Below are 19,651 nucleotides of genomic sequence, written 5' to 3'. Positions count from 1 at the left end.
CACCTACTTAGGTTGGCCTCTATAATCTTGAAGGTCTTTTCCAATCAAAACGATTCTGTGATTCTATTTGAGTGCTAGTTTTACAATTATTTCCACCTCTTGCTCTATAATGGCCTCTCCTCAGTGAATCAGAGCAATCTGGTTCTTGCTAGAGGCTGTTAAAGCACATCACTGTGCATTCTCCAGTTCCAAGGCTCTAGTCTCTTCTGCCATTTTCTTAGTTTTTCCCTCTGTTCCTCTGTTTGCAGTTTGAAAAATCAGTGCATTAAACTATTTTGTCTGGAATCCTTTAACTCAGCGTGCTAAAAGTTACCAGGCTTCTTACTTGGTTTTCCTATTATTTATATTTTAAAGCAGTGCAACAAAAAAACCACATTCCTACTGATAACATGCCAACCAAAACAGTCAGACTCTGCATGCAGATTTATAAATACAAAGCGTTTCACCTTCCAGTTTCCTTTATTATACATCTCACAGGTCATTCTACTGAGTTTGAACACAACTTCCAACCTGGCAGTGACGCCGAGAGCATTATAGGATGTATTATACAATCAGCTTGTCAACAAATACAGACCAGCACAAAGTATCATAAGCACAAAAGAAGGAGCGTAAGATTTAGCAATGGGGTCATAAATTTACTCTAGTGAAAAGCTGTAGAAATCCTGACCTATTCCTGAAGACTCAAAGCTCAAGCATTAAACCTTCTACCCCACCATTGTTCCTCCAGACTTTAACAATTCCTCTTTCTACAAATGTGCATTTGAAAAGCATTTCCATCCCCTCATAAAGTTGGTCTTATCAAACTGGTCAGCAAAAAGCAAACTACAGAAATCAAGCTGGTTTTGCCCCTGAAGCTGAGGAGCTCCAGACCAAGATCTGATCTGCAGTGAACCCACCGCACTGCTTCAGCAGCCAGATGAGTGAGGCGACTCTGCTTAGCTTTACACAAAGGCATCCCAAGAGGCTGAATTAAGAACAACTCTACTAGAGCTTCTACCACTTCCTCTTTACTGCAGAGCTCTCTCCTCAGCTTTCACACACTCCCATTAAGAAGCAAAATGTCTGAACACAAGTGAGTCTTTTAACGATTTTCCTAGTTCCCTCTAAGAGATTTCCATCTTCCTCTGCCTCATGTGTTTTATCTTTGTGCAGTCACAGGTAGCTTCTCGCTTTCCTCTCAAAATCCATTCTGCTCCACGTGGTCATCCTTCACCCTGAGAGCAGCACGAGGCTCTGTGTGCTGCACAACAGGGTAGAGCGCATCTAAGCTGGAGCATGACTGTCACATCTTTACCTTTCCCACACTTCTCAAGTTACGTGTCAGACAAAGAATGGTTCAGAAGAAAACTCTTCAGATTCTCTCAATAAATAAATAAGTTAAAAAAAAAAATTCCCAGAGGCAGAGATTCTGTTTGTATTTTCTATTCAAAAGATTCTTATGCCAAACAATTACACCAACGAGGAGGAAAAGCAAGTCCAGAGGCTCTGTTCATACAGAATCCTGGCAGCAATTGTTTCTTTTGAGCAAGCAACCCTCAAGTTCAAATCAGAAAAGCGGGTATTTCACATGAACCACGGTTGTATGCCAAACCCTTTTACAGTGAGGAGAATCAGTTATATAATTCAGATGCGTTTTGGGAAATAATTTAATTTTAAGAAAACTCCTTGAGGAAGACTCCTTGAGGCTGCAAATGTAGAACTAGAGAAGTAAGCTAAGAAGGGATATGAAATTTGTAGATCATTACTTCTGGAGAAGATGGATTAAGAAGTTTTTCACTTAAGAGTTAATCAGGACTAGACACTTTTCATTAAAGACTCTTCTTCATTCACATATAGAGCTGTGAATAGATAAAAGCAAACCTGCCTAACAATGGCTAAGCTTCCATCATTGTGATAGAATCTGATTCCTTACCTCGAGCAAGAAGTAGAGGAATTCAGGACAGTTCTTTTCTCTGAACAGCTGGCACAATTTTGTAAGACACCGAATGGCTTGGGGTGTGGGGAATTTATTAGGGTATTTAAGACAAAGGGTCCCTAAATACAGGAAGGCATAACCCCTACTTGGAAGAAATAAGCTTAATGGTTTTTAAATACCAGATAGAAAGGAAAGAATAGTTAGAGACGGGCAGGCAAGAACAAACAGGTGTAAATAAAATCACAACAACCTCATTAATGTTTATAAATATACAAAGGGCAAGTGTCACAAGGATGGAGCCAGGCTCTTCTCAGTGACAACCAATGATAGGACAAGGGGCAACCGGTGCAAGCTGGAACACAGGAGGTTCCGCTTAAACTTCAGAAGGAACTTCTTTACGGGGAGGGTGACGGAGCACTGGAACAGGCTGCCCGGGGAGGCTGTGGAGTCTCCTTCTCTGGAGACATTCAAAACCCGCCTGGACACCTTCCTGTGTGATCTCATTTAGGTTCCTGCTCTGGCAGGGGGATTGGACTGGATGATCTTTCGAGGTTCCTTCCAATCCCTGATGTTCTGTGATTCTGTGAAAAAGAACTCCGGAGCCTATGTGAGATCTACAAGAAACCACTGTTGCAATTACAGAAAAGATAATATGAAAAAAAAAAATCTAAAGACATATATATTGGCCTCTTATTTAGAGCTGTTTGGCTTATAACTAAGCCAGTGGCAGAAGATTCACACCACCGTTCAGAGCAGATTAAATCATGTAACTAATGTAACATTTAAGACCTCTCAGTATTGGAAAACTGAGGTTTGTTAGGTGTAGCAGGAGTTCAGCTTCTCCCATCAAAAGCTGAGGGCAGGGACAGAAGAAAAGGTCAAATAAACTACAGCAGTCTCAAAAAAAGACTTACCAACCAAACTACCAGTTTTGTTTGTTTGCTTTTTAAAACCCACATATAAGGGTTTCTGGAATATTAAAATCCATCAAGTGAATATGTAAAAGTGAAATCAATCAATACAGGATGGAATATTGTAATGTACCATGTAATATTCCTACAATGCCAGCTAAACTTTGTCTCATCATTTCTTCACACATACTCTCTCTCAGACACACACACAAACTATGACAGACAGTATGTGCAAAGATGTTCCAGTATCCCAGTGATGTAGCTGGATAAGGACTCAGGTGCTGATGCTACAACAAGTTCTAAGTGGGCAGATAAAACTGAGCTGGAGCTGAGCCCAGCTGTTACCCTCACTGTGGAGTTCGAACTTTAGAAAGAAAAGTCCAAGAACCAGAGAGATAGAAAGAAAACAAAATCACAAGGGATTATAAAGAACATCAGATACACAATTAAATGAAACAATTAGTTATGGTTTTACAGCAACATTTGATAGATAAAATTCTCACAAGTTTTTGCATCTTCCTTTTTCTTTGAAGGAAACAAGAATAAACTGTAATATCACATAAATGCTGTTTCTCTTGAACAAAAAAATAAAAGATAAAAAAATACATTGTTACTCCTCTGTTTAAACTTTATTTACAATTAACTGGTTATTTCTAATCTAGACATAGAAGCTCTTTCCAGGATAAACGGCAATAAGCTATGGATGATCTGAGCCCATGTCTCACAAAAAATACAATAGTTTTACTTGGTATCAATAAACATTTTAAAATATACTAAATTTTGCCAAGTGTTACAATCACTGTCCAAACTGAATAGTAGTCTGAGTGGTGAACGAAGTGCATCAACAGAAATCATAAATTTTAGTGTAACATTTCTTTGTCACTCACGATAGCCAGTTATCCTTGCAAGTCATTAAAGCAAGTATCACAGACTCGGACAGGCTTCTTAGAAGAAGGAGTTAAGGCATTCTTTGCTGAGCACTCGGCACAAAAGATATTTCCACACTGTCTACAGTGATGCTGTGAAAGAGAAAAAACATACATGCTGAACATGTGTGACAGGGCATCGATCACTAACAGAGATCATTATCTAGTCAAGTCAGTTCTCATGTTTCAGAAGTTAGTTTAAATTTTAAATAGTAGTTACATAGCACTCAGAAGGGCATAGGAAGAAATCCTTTCTAAAGGGTATAGGAGTAAAATGTTCAGAAGCGCTTCACTGAGACTATACCAGTTTTGGAAATGAACTGGTTGAAGTTCATCCTGTTCTTGAATTTCAACTCCTGAACTTGTTACGGTCACATAAAACATGTTCTTCTTACATGTAATTACCTGCTTTCACATTGAGAAGTATCTTTAAATCAAAGGATTCAGCAGCCTTTGTTCAAAGACTACCCAACGAACATCACTGAAATAATGCAGGACAGGGAGAGCCACCTAAGACCAAGTCAGGAAGCACTGAAAGATGAACCTCATGAATATCCCTCATCTACTTCATTGACAAGTCAGTTGTTGGAGGGATGGTCATCTGTGGATGAAGGGCAGACTCTGACAGTTGAGGGATGCTAACATCTTAGCTAACCACAGCTGATATTACAAAGAGGTTCTAACTACAAACCTAAAACAAATCCACTTGTTTCTTCTGTTCCATGTCTAGTTAGTGTTTAGAAATATAGTCACAAAGCACCCGATCATGTTGATGCTTGATATTTTCACATATATCTATTTTCAACAAATTTACATTCCTTTTATACCTATAAATCCAGCTCAGACTGTAGGGTCTTACAATAAATACCCTTACAACAGTGTAAATTTGTTTGCTCACTTAGGGGATTGAACTATTTTAACACTGTTTATGAACTGATACTGTTAAAATGGCAAAAAAAATCATGAATACAGTAAGCTCCACAAACTTTATTTTTAATATTTAAGGTACTGCAAGCAATAACTGTGTTCTGAGATGTCCTGAGTATCACAGCACTGTTAAAGCCATTTTCTGAAGTTTGTACCCTATCTAAGAGTTTGAAAACAACAGAAAAAGAAAATCCACACAGACACGCAGTAAAACACACCTACCCTTCTCACTGTCACTGAAAAGCCTTTTCCGCAGGCCATACAATTCTGAACCTCATTGTCTTCTGCCCACTTCCTGTTGAGAGCTTGGGTGTGTTTGATCTATATAGAACATATAAAAAATACTTTTTTAAAATGCATGTCTAATTCCTACTAATTTCCTCTATTTTCACTGTACACACTACTCAGTGCAGTATAAAAACATCAATTCTGCCATGATACTGAGAGCTTTTATTTGTTCAGATTGAAAATCTTCCAAGTTTCAAAACTATGAGCAGATTTAAGAACCCACAGACAGCAATATGGCCCTTGTATACCACAGGCTTAACATCTTAATCACTCTGGAAAAGTAACCCACCACCAATCTGACAGAAACATGAAATTCTCATAAGTTCCCACCCAGAGAATCAATAGGTCTAATTGCTTCAAATCAAATTATACCTGTAATGACTGGTTTTCTCGACCAAGTTCCTGCATTGCAGCAGTAGTGTTGTCCAGCTTTTTCTTCATTTCTACAAGTTTGGCTTGAAGCTTTTCAATTTCTCCCTCACTTTTTATACACCTGAGGAAAAAAGTAAATAGTCAGCTAAAGGCATATGAGGCATCGTACACAACCTCCTTTGGGCAGGCTGTCATACCTGAGAAGTTACTCTCACAAAATCCAGAGAAAAATATCCTTGCTCTGAAAGGTTCTTGGATGCCTCGACTGGAAAAATGTTCTGTAGTAACAATCAGTTTAAGATTATCTGGCATCGCTCCCAAATACCTGCAGCTTATTAATACCTGGAGTTACTCCCAAAACCAGTGATAGTACTGAATGTAGTCCATCAACAGCAAGCCCTGATAAGTACTCCTGTACAACAGGACACTCTCACAAACCAGCTGCAGCAGATCAGGTCAGACAACAAGCAGAAAAGAAACCTTTTTCTTTTAGCAAGGCCACTCCCCATCAGCTAAAATTCAGTTAACTGTTGAAAGCCAACTTTCAAAGGGTGTTTTTCTGCCAAGCTGTAAATGGCTACTGGGTGAGTTCAGCACAGTATGGCAAGGGATTGCCAAAGAAAGAGGATCTTACTTGAACTGATCCCATCCTTTCCCAAGGGTGGGGAACAGCCTAATCAGAAACAGTACTGAAAAAAAAGCTTTCCACTCTGCCTTCACCAAACATGTCAGGAAATTAGAATGAAGAAAGTTTCTTGTTTCACAGGTGTTTCTTCCAGCCCTGTAATCACTCCTTTCAGGTAAGTTCCACTGCCTTGCATGACTCCAGCTGCCTTAAGGAAAGGCACTCTGCTTACCTAAGATTTAAATATATTGTAGAGACAAAGCAGAACTGGAGAAAAGAAGACTGTAGGTTTTTAGGAGGAAGAAAATGCCTCCTGTGTGAACCGCAGCCTGTCTAACCCAATTACACGCTCAATCTCCTAACATTGAGCAGTGGGCAGATCCAGAAGTCCCTAAGCAAACTGTGTTACTGGAGACACTAAGGAGTCTCTTCCAAGCTTTTGGATGACTACTGCATCTACTCTGATTGAGTCAAAGCAGGGGAGTCTCAGAGTGATGGGGAAGAATAGTTATCTCAGGTAAGAGAAGCTCTCTCTTCCAGGCCTTGGAAGGTTCACACAACAGATGAGATGAGAAGCCACAACCTACACACCTGAAAGTTCAGAGGAGCCCAATGGACTTAGAAGGCTTTTACAGATGGGCTAAGTCTTCAAGCACCATCAGAGAGCTGTGGCTTTGATGCTTAGTAAGGTCCTGATAAGCCTGCCTGATTTTCTACAAAACGGTTACCCTGTAAAACCCCACGAAGAGCACAGTTTGTTCCCAACACCCCTTGCTGTGCTTTGTCAGGGATGACAGAAGGTTGCACTCTGGAAACTGCACCCACAGCCCAGGCACTAGGAACAAACATGGATTTAAATAAAGCACGCATAGAGAATCTTAAATCAACTGAAACAAGTTTTCAGTGTCAGGCTACCCATTTCCCAAACTACACTTCCACATCATCATGGCCACAGCTTACCTCTCCAGCAACGCCCTTCTCTCATCCTGATTATTCTGTACTGTTGCTTCCAAGACGGCAATGTCCCCACGTAAATCGTCCGTCTGTTTCTCCAGTTCGCTCACTCGCCTCTGACTGCTTTGCCACTCTTTCTTCATGGTAGCCAGGTTTTCATTCAAAGCTGTGACCTGCATAGTAAGCTTGGTTTCCTTTTCCTCATGTTTCCGGTTCTCTTCTTCTTTCTCTTTTTTCTCTGTGTGCTAAGAAAACAATGGAACAATTAAAAACAACCTTACAAGTATTCTTTCCCTGTTACCTACATTTAATTGAGGCAAAGAATCTTACTGTCTAACAATCACTACTTTTAATCAACAAACAAGGCTGTCAACCCACTGAATTTTCCTACACCATTAAATGCCTCAAAGATTTCTGACCTGGTAATTTAAAAAATTAATATAATGTGAGACTAATGTCAACTCTTTGCTTCCTCTCTGTCCCTGAAAGAATCCAAAGGCATGTCACAAAACAACAGTCTTATGCCCTTAACATACTAACCAGTTTAGCTTCAGTTTCAGCACATTCTTTCTTCAGCTCCTCTTCTCTCTTTTTCAGCTGATCTTTGACAGTTTGATGGGTTTTTTTTTCCTGTTCCAGAGCAGAATTCATATTATCTATTTTGCCCTGCAGCTCTAATTTCTGTTGAATCAATAGCTGTTTTGCATCCTTGAGATTTGCCACCTCCTGTCAGGATACAGAGCTCAAAGTTAAATTAGCAACATTGAAAGTGTAAATTATTTACATTCAAAACTACTGCAATTCTTTCCAAGGAGAGGAGAGCAATAATTTTCAGTTTTATCACTGGAAGAAAGGAAAATTTTATCACATAAAGTATCAGTAATTTCCATGACCAAAGATTTTAAATTATACCTATGTTATGAACAACATTCAATTTTTTAAATTGTGGTGGTTTTCTTCTTTAGAATAGAGATTTCAGGAATGATGAGAATTATAATAACCTTTCCCCAAAATCCAAGAAAATTGTGGGCATAGATTGCTTGACAGAAACAAAGTACAGATTTCTATCTAAAAATAAGAGAACATTTTCTAAAGAGTGGAGAAAAAAAGAACATCTGAAACTCATAAGATAACACGTTACTTCTCCTTTATTAGTGTGTAGGGATTGTATGTTCATTTATACTTGTGCAGCAACGTAAACCCTGTTTGCTTAAGAGATGCAAATAATAACTCCTAAGACTATGTCTTTTATGAGGCTCCTGACATTGTTTCTTCCCTGTGTGTGATTTTTTAAGACATTTTAGAAACCACAGCACATCGAGAGAGTTTCAACTCTACCATGCATTCTTGAGAAGTACCATATGTGCCTAGAATACCTGGAAAACTTCACATTCATTACAGTTTTGGACATCTTTCTGCACTTCAGAATAGTCAGACAAGGGTATGAACAGTGAATCTTCAGTGAGACAGAAAAAAAGCCAGGACATACAACTCATCCTGAAGCTAAAACACGTTATGTGGTCCACCTGTCTGTGAACACTGGGCACCAGTGCTCCAGTATCATCACTCATCAAGTCAGCATTGCTCAGGAACCTCAAAAAAATCTGTGCTTTTGTTCCCTTACCTGTTATACTGATATTTACAGCAACCATTTTTGCAGAGCCATTCCAGACAACATCTACTGAGTAGGCACATATTTCTTAACAGATAACCAACCACATGAAGACTAGTTTGTCTCAATATACCTTCTCAAATTCTTGCTTGCAGGCTCTAAGCTCTTCACCCAGCTTGGCACTTTCTCTTTCAAGTCTACTCCTTATTTCCTGGAGCTCTGTTGTTTTACATTTTTCATTAGCCAAGTCTTTTTCTTTCAAAATCTTGAAGGGAAATAAAAAGTGCTAGAAAAGTTACTTCTTACAAGTTCACAAAATAAAAAAGAACAACAAAACAAAAAACATCCAGGGCCCAAAACCTACTTGGAGGCTTTGTAATTAAGGGGAAACAACTGCCATATATCTCATCCATAGTTCATAGTGCAATTAGCACCATGTTTGCAGTTTTAGATTTAAAACTAGTAATGTTTTTCTACACATTTACCCACTTAGAACAAATTAGCAGCCTATTTCAAGATAAATTCACTTCAACTGTCTATTAAAAGTCTTTGTGCCAGAGGTTCAGTAAAACTGCCATTTTTGGGGGCACTACAATAGTGCTATGCCCTCAAAATAGCCCTTGTTTAGAGATGTAACAGAAACTAATGAAGGGTGCCTGCATGGGGTGGATGTGTCTGTGTGAAGATTTCAAAAGACAGAGGCACTTACCCTGTCGTTCTGAAGATCCTGTAACATTTTGGTCTTCTCACCCAGCTGCTGCTCCTTCTTTGATGCATCCTGCTCCAGTGTAGACTTTGCTTTCTTCAGTTCCTGAATCTGCTGATTATTGCTAGCAATTCGATTTCTGCTGGAAACTAATTCTTCTTGAGCTAGAGCAAGTTTTTCTTCTGTGGACTAATTACAAAGAGAGTTCTGCAAGTTGTCTGTCAGTATAAGAGCTTCAGATACTCAGCAGTCACTTAAACATTTTCCACATGGAAAAATCGTTATCTAGCATGCAACATTTAGCTTCTAATGTTGACACAGCATAGTTACAGAAATTTCTAGGTTACCCTATATAAAAAGAAACTACACCGGTACCATTTCCATCAGCAATACCTTACTGCACATATTGCAGCTTGCATCCTTCCACAGAGAAAAGGTTATAACATACAGCAGGGCAAAGAATGAAAGGTGACTGATGAAAATTGCTCATACAAATTTATTTTATTCTCTCGGCAAATCACCTGCTCTATAACTCTAGATGGCTGTTACTTAAGAGGCAATGAAGCTATACTGTGAAGATTTCAAAAGTCATTCAACGCTGTTTTTTACCAATGACTCAATGAAGCTAGTGCTAGGACAATAATGAATTTTTTGAAAATCCTAAAATTAAATGTACAACCTAAAAGTGCTAACATTTCACAGCCTCAGCTACACCAGCATTTTAAACACAAAATTTAAACTTCCATTCAAAATCTACTACAGATTATATTTTAACTTGCCTCCAACTCTCCCCACTACCTAGATAAAGAACTTGGACTTATCTCTCTACAACAGGTCACAAAAACCCAAGAAACAACCTAAAACTTGCACTGAAGGCTCATTCTATTTGCTCACAGCAAAGTAAAACTTTGGTGTTCTTCTTGAGTTAGTATTCTGAAGGTTATGTTTTTCTAAAGCCTTCAGCTTAGGCAAGGACTAGCTGCACTTAGAAGCATGTTCTTTCACAAAGAACCAATGAGAAAGAAAAATACCAAACGCATCCTCCACTCCACCAAAATATTGGTATTTTATGGAAATTTTTGATGCTGATACAGAATGTGAGGTGAGAAGATTATTACTCATAAATTTACTACCTTCAGTGCACCAGTAAGGATTTAAATTATTTCAAGACAAACTAAATTCTTTTTGAAGCACTTAATTCCTAATCAAACCTCTTGGTGAAGGTTAATGATTTTAAAAGGAACAATAAAAGCACAACTTTTATTTTACTTAATTATGCTGTAGCAGCTCCCATGTTGATTTAAAAACAAACTTGTTTCTGATGCCTCCTAACCCTTCCTTGTAACGTCTGAAGTGTTTTGCCTATAGAGTCAGACAGTTTGAAACACCAACGATGGAACACTGCTGATTAAATTGCATTTTCAAAAACTCCAGTGGCTCTCAAAACTTCAGACTTGGTTTTTAAAATTCATTTGCAGATAAATTATTTGATTTGCTTTCTCAGCTATTAGAGTTCTCTACTTAACATTTCACAAGGTGTTAACTCAGAAAACATTTTAAGCAAAATATGAGATGCATTTGCAATTTCAAGCTTGCAGCAAGGTGGGTCTTTCAGAGAGCAAAATTATCCCTCTCTGCTCCACTGTGGGAAGTACAGTACCATATTTTCCTAACAATGAGAAAGGATGGGAGTGTAGCATCCTCACAAGAACATCTTCACAGGAAATCGCAACAGTCTCTGCAGCTTTAGAAAAAAGTATAATGAAGACACAGCTTTTACTGCAATTCATTTCCAGTAGAAGAAATGTGACTACATCCCATTGGTTAGCACAGGATGACAAAATCTGGCTATGAATTGGATGGTGACACTCAAATTAAAAGCCTCATCTAGGGGATATTCCTCTTCCCCCCACCCCAAAGTGTCTACGGTGGACAGGTTATCTCATTGTGTCTATATCTAAGCTAAGACAACATAAACATTCCTTCAAGGACAGCCAGTATTCAGCATACTCTGCACTGTATTATGCACAAACATTTCTGTAATTCAGTAGTTTCTAAGATAAAAGATTTGAAATTTTGCATACAATATAGCGTACTATAGTTTACGTATACAAGTGCCTCTTGATTGTCCTACAATTAATAATGATGTTACCTACCTTAACTGGGAAACCATTCAATATAATTTTATCAGTAAATGCACCATCTATTTATGCCTTTCTTTCTGCTTTGCTCAAAAGTTCCTCCCGGCACCCTTTCAAAATGAGCAGAAATCTTTTGGCACATGGTTAAATGTTCCAGTTATTATCCTTGCTCCTGGCTTAGTCTCTGCTGAGACTGTAATTCAGCCCAATTCTTTTGGACTTCTGAGGAGTTCACATCTTTAACACAGAATCACCTCGCAAAACATCTGATGCCATTTACCTTACTTAATTATCATTCAGTTTTGCAACTGCTCCCAGAATATGACAAGTGCTCTCCCAACAAGAGAGCCTCAATCATCAGACTGCTCTTTAGGGTGGCAGACAAAACCAATGCATGGAAAAGGTACATACAGGAAGGCAATCTAGCGATTTTTGTAAATACAAACAGATCTTAGGATGACTAGTATAGAGTTTAAGTAAATAAATAAAAAGATAAGAAGATATCAGAGCCTGATTCAGTACAACTTGGGTTGTTGCAGTGCAAATAATAATGCCAACAGCAGACCTAGCTGGGTGTTATGACCTGGATTCATTCCGCTTAAGTGAGGTGAATGAATAAGCCTTTTAGTCATTGTGTCCCACCTTCTCCCCTCCCTGACTCCAGCCCACAAGGACATGAAATAATTCACAGATGCTAACCTGGTCTCTCTTTGTTTCCTAAAAAGAAGAGTTAGACTAACTGTAGGCAATTTAGGCTCCTGACTTACAGACCTGAGGTTTGGCAGCATGAATATTGTCCCAGAATGTCCACTGAGGATACACTGACAGTGATGCCAATATTGGAGGTAAAGAAACATTCTTTTGAGACTACAGAGGAAACCAGGACTGACTACAAAAAGCACAAATGCCAAGACTGAAGGATAATTGGCAGAGCTCAGGAGAGCAGGATTCACAGAAAGTATGTTTGCACTAACTCAAAATCAAGGCAGAAATAACAGTTCTGCATTTTTATAGTCTTCTATATAAAAATGACCCTTTCCACAAAAAAATTAAATATTTTGCATGTGTATATATACAAATAATATTTATCTATTACAGATATGTACATATGTATTTTATAGATATATGTGTGTGTATATATATATATATACACAAAAATATTTAATGGTATTCTTGATTGTTTGTTGTGTTTTTTTTAATCAAAAACTGTAGGTTTGACAAACACTCAAATCCTGCCCAATTTCTTTTTCCTGTCACAAAGACAAAAATGTGTGAGTTTACTGTTATAGACAGTGCATTTTTAAACCAAAGTAAATTTGCAGCAAACAGTATCCACAAAATTATAACTAGGTTCTCACTTCCAAATTCATTACACTTCTCACTTTTCCTCTGTGAACATTTAACCGTTTGCAATTGGGCACAGCTACATAGCTAGGATCTTCCATTACTGAACCAGAAAGGAGGATTTTAAAGGTCTTCATTCTTCAGCCGAGCTGACAGTGCTCCAGAGAGCAACTGCCTGCTCTACATCTCTCCCTCATGCAGTGCTGTGTGTCCAACTGCAAAACTCCACGCAAGCACTTGCTCCGTTTTCCAGTCACACCTCAGCCTCCCAGGCCGAACCGCGCCAGCCGTCCCAGCAGCGATATTCCGAAGAGAAGCCGGCAGATGGAGCTCGGTGAACGCCACAACTCCTGCCACCCCCTCCCAGAGACCAGATCTACCACCCTACTCACCTCACCCCTACGCTCCACCGCCTTTCATGATCTACCCCCACGCCCAAAGCCTCGGCCTCACACAAGAGCGTGGTGCTACACCGTGTGGGGATATTTAAGCTTTCCCTTGTAACACTTTTAACTAAAGAAAACCTGGCGTTGCTAGGATCTCCTGATACAGCCTGGCCATGCCTGGCCCCGACAAACGCTGGGCGGACTCAACACAGCTCTGCAGGGAGTTCATATCTCTACTGAAAATCCTTCCAGTGAAAGACACCGAAGCTCACCTTACATACAAGTTTTTAAAACTTCTACTGCTGCCTGCTAATAAGATTAAGACCAATCTGAACCACAGCCCACCCACCAGCTTCGGTTCCAAACTTTAACCAAAATTCATAGCTTTGGCTCAAATTATCTACTCTTATCAAGTAACTCACATAAGGCAAAACACAATCCAGACAACTGACTTTGAATTGGATTATGAAACCCCATCATAAAGTTCTTCTGACTTTGAGTGGCATTTTGATATTCACACTAACATTATCATTCTGAGGCTTTCTGAATACGCTTTTTCCTTTGTGGTCTTCTAAGACAAGTTACCACTGCTTCTTTTGATTGACACTGCAATGAGGCAAGCACATCCACAATTAAAGACCTGCTCCCCACCTTTTCCCTCTTCTACATTTTACAGAAAAAAGTGGTGGCAAGCAGACCTCAGTAATCCTAATTAATATATGCTTTTTTAAAGTTTCTTAAAAAGAGCAAACAGCCTCCAAGTTGGTACATCACTTCAGTACTGAGGACCCCAATCTTCCTTAAGCTCTCTAGGCTCCACAGAGACTTACATAATAAATCAAGTTATTCGACTGCTCATCTTGAAAATCTTGTTTTCCCATTGAAATCACCTTATTTTACCTTTTCCTCATGGATGTTCTCTCTCTCCCTTGCTACCTTCCCAATTCAAGTTGAAAAGCATGTGGGACACCTACTGTCCTATTTTATACTTGCCAGAATTAGAGGTCATCAAAATAATTTAGTAATACTTATTCAAGCTATTTTTTAAAAAAGGCATACTTAAATGAAAATTATATTCTAAAAAAAAGTTTTTGAGCACATACAATGTTTTTACAGGTCTTTTGCATTACCAAATGTTGATCTAAATGCATTGCAGGAAATTAACTCACAGAGATATGTGTGCTATAGTAACTAACCATAAGAAGGAGTAGGTTTAAACCAGCTTTGAAGTTCTTCACAGTTTTACACAGCAACTCAACCAAGAAACACTGGTAAGTAAAGCTCCTGTAACCTGCAGGGAAATGTGGCAGGTAATCTAAGGCTAGAGGAGAAGTATGATTAATAAAATTGCAATGGCCTATATGTAAAGGAGCTATTTCTCTTTTTCTTAGAATAACCTCAAACCTGGAGTTTGGCTAGACCTCCACAGCTCACATGGATCTATCTGAAATGGCCACAAGACCTTTAATGATTTCAGAGGTGGGACTGAAAGGCTTCCAATGGGTCAGATCAAAAGGAGCTCTGAAATCTAAGCAGTCACTGATGGCTCCCTTTATACATAACGAAGCAAAGAGAAGCTGACATCTAAAACAGGCCAGATGATCTGTCCTCCCAAAGTGTCTACATCTCTCCATAAACTTCAGAAGAGCCTAGAACAACAGTGTCGGACAGACACAGACAAAGCTGCAATGGGATTCATCTAAAGTGAAAAGTACTAAAGCTACACATCTTGCCAGTAGACAGCCAGTTTGCAGTACAGTATGGCCTGGGACTAAATGGAGCATTGGCTTAGCACTGACATGAAGGAGGGGGGCAGAAAAGAAAGGAGAAAAACCACCTTTGGTCCCAGCAATACCTCTTTGAAGGCACTACACTCTAATACCAAATCAGATAAACTCAGTTTAGGAATAGCAAAAACTTCAAGGACTAAGTTCAGATACCTGTATTCCAGGCAGGTCCCTACACCTGCTGTTTGACATCTCTGAACATCAACAATCAGCCAGGAAGAAGTGGAAGGGGCAAGGGCATTGGAATAGACTGCCAACTAAAATTCTAGTTAAATCATCTAGAAGATAGCAGTTACTCATCTGGGCACAGACTTTGTCCTAATTAGCTATGCTGTTCTAAAGAGCTGAAAGTTACAACATATAACAGGAAAAAGCAACACAAAAAATTAGCTCTTAAAAGACTACAAAAATAAATCATCTTTCACTTTGCTGCTGCATAAACGCAAGGGTAGTTCAGGTGAGCTGGCACATATCCTTAGCTTTAAATTAGTTTCAGGATGTCCTTTGTCCCATGGGAAGGGACTGAATAGCACTAAATTCTATATATAGCAGAAGAGCTTTTTTTCCCACCTATAGAGTTCTTGCACTGTTTCTTGGTTTCCAAAATTGATATAAACAGATCTAAGTCACATATGACATCAAAATGACTGGAAGTACCTTAAGGTCTTGCCTGGTTGCCAGCAGCTCAGACTCCTTCCCATAAAGGTCCAGCTGCAGCTTCTCCACGTTTTCCTTATGTTTTTCATGGGTCTTCTGTAAGTCTGCTAGCTTGACTTTCTCTGCTTTAAGCTCCTGTGCTGACAAAATAGACTGCTGTTGCAGTTTATTCTCCAGTTCTGCCTGAAACATAAGCATAGGAAGTTTCAATTAACGTTACAGACAGTAAAGAAAGTATGCTTAATCACTTCAACGAACTGTATATTTCTACTGCAAGACAAGATCTTTCTTCCACTTATGAAGTAGCAGTTCAGTAATCTGGTGTTTCTGATTTTACAGTAATATTTTATAACTAATTTAACAACAAAATTTAATTCATGTCAAAAGAGTAAGTCAAACACATTAAGACCAAACATTAAAAACTTAATATTCCCAAGTCCTAAAGTTTCTACAGACTGACTAAAGCACAAATATGATCACATAGCATAGGGCAGCCAAAGCTGGAGCAACATTTAACAGTGCATGGCACGCAACGCAACATTCCCTAATGTTGTAAGACATCTGAACTCTTTCCATTATGGTTTATGAGTTTCATACTGTCATTCAGATAAATTGCTTTGGTATAACAAGAGAAGACTTGGTTTAAAACAGCCAAGGACATTCCAAAACACTGCAGAGTCTGTCTGAACTATTCTCACAAAATTCTACTGCTTTACAAGAAAACAGCAGTTCTTGCTTTATAGCGTGTTTCTGAAGCAAAATAAACACATTCAATCTAGCCATTTTTACCACTTTATTGAAACTCATTTCCTACAGAATTCAGCACTGGTTCTTTTTACTTTATTATTGTGGTTGATGATGATGTTGTTTCTATCTCCAACAACATCTGAAGACCTTGTTTCCCCTTGCTGACCTTATCATTTCCAACAAGACTACAGCAAACAGCTGTTTATCATAAAGATATTGACATAAAAGCTGCAGCACTTATCAGAGAAATTTACATTCATTTTCTTAAAGGAGTAAGAGAGGCCAGTCTTACCTTTTCTAAAAAGGCAGTTTTTAATTCAGCTTGCAGTGTCTCACTATGTTTTTTCTTCTGCTCAAAAGCTTCCTTTAGCTCTCTCAGCTTTCCCTGGAGATGTTGCTCGCTTTTTTCTTTCTCCTTCAGAAGACCCTGAATTTCCAGTACTTGCGCTCGTGCTGAATCAAGTTCTATCGACAACTGCTTAGAAAGCTATATTAAAAATATTAAATAACTGCATAGAATTTTAGTTTAAGTCACTATTGGTACATGCTGTAGTATGTGAAACTGCCTATTGAACCCTGTGGATGACAAATTATTTAGTTCAAAAAGCAAACAGGCAATTTCACAGGTGAAAAACCAGTCAAAGCTGTTAAAGCTGAAGATGTAGCTTCATGAAATCAGCTCCCAAAAGACCACTAGAAGTCAGGGAGAATCCCTTGATTGTAGGAATCTGAAAGGCTTGACCTACTTTACTTTTCTCTAAGCATCTGCTACTTTCCTCTGTCAGAGATCAAATACCAAGCTACACCTTGCTTGCCATCCAGTACGTCCACTCTTTACGTTTTCACAAAGAATTGATGATTATCTGCAGGAAACAGTTTCCAAATATGCTACTGTTATTTTTTGTACACAGAACCATATCATCCCACAGTGCCATTGCTGCTAACTTCTGCTTCAGTTAGGTGACTGAACACTGGCAAGCAGATTTCAAGAGCTATCATAACACATTAAACTCATCTGTTATTCCCAATTTCCTACCCTTAGAGCAACTGCAGTCTTTTTTCACCATTTAAAATTAAGAACAGGCAACTCTTCTCAAGCCAGCAGTGGTCTGGGCTCTCCTGCTGCCAACCGCAGCAGATACCAAACTCAACCTCCTGCGCTTGCCAGAGAGCACCAGAGTGCTTCTGCTGAATGAGAGAGGAGCCAGAGGAGTAACAGCAGTAGTCACAGAGGAATTACCATCACACCTGCACATCCACAAACCCTCTTTCAGGCAGTAAGAGTCCATCACAGTCCATCAAACTGTGTCCATTGATCATATCTTTTCTGATTCCTTTAAGGTCACCTTAAGGTGACAGCTTGGGTAAAGAAATCCATGAAAGTGGATTTGGCCTTCAGGCTGCCAGCTGGACTACATGACTTTGCAGTCTGAATGCTCATCTTTAAAAAAGAAGTACATTTGGTCCTTATGCAGTCACAGACAAGTGACTTACACAAGTTTGCAAAAGGAACTAAATCCTCCAAGGATATCTGGAAATGTCCTGTCAACCACACAGAGAACATACAGATTAGGCCTGAGACTAAAACAGATCTCAGGATACAAAATAACAACTTTTATTGTATGAAAGTATGAAAAAAAAATGAGGACATGGTAATGCCAAGTAACTGTTTCACTAATAAAAAAAACTGAAGGGATAAAATCCCCCACTAAGGTATGTGGGGCACAGAAAGGTAGGAGTAAAACCTGTATTTTAAAGCTTCATATCAACATCTAGGCAATTTTTAGTATCATCTTATTTCAGTGCCCCAGGTAGGTTACAATTTGAGAACTGCAACCTCTTCATCTCTCATCAGTCCCAGCATGTGAGACTGAAAATTAATCTTTTAAACATGTATTATTATTGGTTTCTAGATTTTTGAAACTAAGTGGACAGCTTACCCCCTCCTTTTTTTCCAGTGAGTTTTTCAATTCATTCCTCTCTTTAGCTACAGACTCTGTTTGTACCTGCAGCTGGTGTTTTACTTCTTGGCAAGATTTTTCCTAAAAAATATAAGACAAGGAAATATTTCTGTGAGCTTCTAAGACCAAGTACCAGGTATTTTACCAGGATCTACGAAGTCTTGAAAAATAACTGTTTCCTTTTCAGTGAAAAAGCTTTCCTTCTCAACTGCAGACATATTTTCAGGTCAAAACTTCTCAAAAATTTAACAGTGGTAAATCGAAACTGAACACAGCTGATACTCTGTACTAACAAAGGTAGCCATGTGCCAAAGAGTTTTTCTGATTTGGGATAGTTTGCTTGTTTGAAGCTGCTGTTGGCAGCCCTTCTCCTTCTTGTCTAAAGCAGTAGGCTCATCACTCTCCTCAGGATCCAAAATTCCTTGATGTTCTAAAACTCACAAGCAAGTACAATTGTATTGTAGTTGTATTGCAAATTCAACTACATTTTAAGCCGAAATACTACGCACTTAAGACAGTGGCAAGCCTCCAAATGACTACAGAATTAGAAGCAGAATCTGGACTCCTATCTTTAAGTCCAAATTGGGGAGAAAATTCTTTAAGTTCTTAGGAGAAACAAATATTTAAACAGCAGTAACTAAGTAAAGCAAACAAAAAGGCTTATCTTTAAAAGGTGAAAGAGTAAAGGAAAAAGTGTTATTTTTAGCTAGCAGCAGATTTTTTTTTTTTTAGATCAGAATAAAAGCAGCTATAAATAGGTTCTGGGAAATGGTGACATGTAAGATGAGAAGGGAATGAGAAAGACACTCCTACCATGTCTGAGGCAGGGGTGTCAGAATAACTGTATAAGAAAATCTATAAAACATGTATTCATATAGTGCCCATTCATATTACCAACAAAGCAAAAGAGGGACGAAAAAGGTGTATTTTAAGGCTAGTGAGAGTTCACTTTCTTTAATATAATAGGTTGCTCCGGTGGTCAAGCACGTGTTGTTATACTGCCACATGTGAGACATTTTTGAAACTCAAATAGTTCTAGTACTCTGAAAATACCTTAAGCTAGGCATCTTCCCAAACTATAGACAATGTTACTCTGCCTGCAGCATGCAGCCTTTCACCATGTCCGCACAAGTGCACAGGAAGGTTCTATACACAAAGACTCCAGAAAGGAAACTGGCATGTTCTCAGAAAAATAACATCTTCTTCAACATGGTGGCACTTTAGCAAAGGGTTTATAACTTTGTGTTGTTATAATAAGGCTAATGTAATTTTCAGAAGGGGAAATATCCTTTACCTGCTGTTTACAAACAGAGAGGGGCTGGTGGGAGAGGTAGTGGTTGAAGGCCGCCTGGGAAATAGTCACCATGAAATAATAGAATTTTCAATACTCAG

At 38.8% G+C, this 19,651-nt stretch overlaps 1 protein-coding gene across 1 annotated transcript; it reads right to left on the bottom strand.

Moving 5' to 3' along the window:
* Nucleotides 1-3,436: 3,436 nt before the first annotated feature.
* LOC104523685 (early endosome antigen 1-like) lies at nucleotides 3,437-18,340 on the bottom strand (the record flags this gene model as incomplete). The annotated part of the gene is made up of 10 exons (XM_010166352.1): nucleotides 3,437-3,845; nucleotides 4,902-5,000; nucleotides 5,340-5,460; nucleotides 6,925-7,163; nucleotides 7,459-7,644; nucleotides 8,664-8,795; nucleotides 9,240-9,425; nucleotides 15,552-15,734; nucleotides 16,591-16,785; nucleotides 18,239-18,340. Coding segments are annotated over 10 exons (1,566 nt in total), but the record flags the coding sequence as incomplete, so codon positions are not given.
* Nucleotides 18,341-19,651: the final 1,311 nt, after the last annotated feature.

The sequence above is a fragment of the Antrostomus carolinensis genome, unplaced genomic scaffold (assembly GCF_000700745.2).
Source record: "Antrostomus carolinensis isolate BGI_N321 unplaced genomic scaffold, ASM70074v2 scaffold13804, whole genome shotgun sequence".
Lineage (NCBI taxonomy): Eukaryota > Metazoa > Chordata > Aves > Caprimulgiformes > Caprimulgidae > Antrostomus > Antrostomus carolinensis.
Note: the sequence above shows the minus strand (reverse complement) of the source record. Positions and strands in the feature narration are given on the sequence as shown.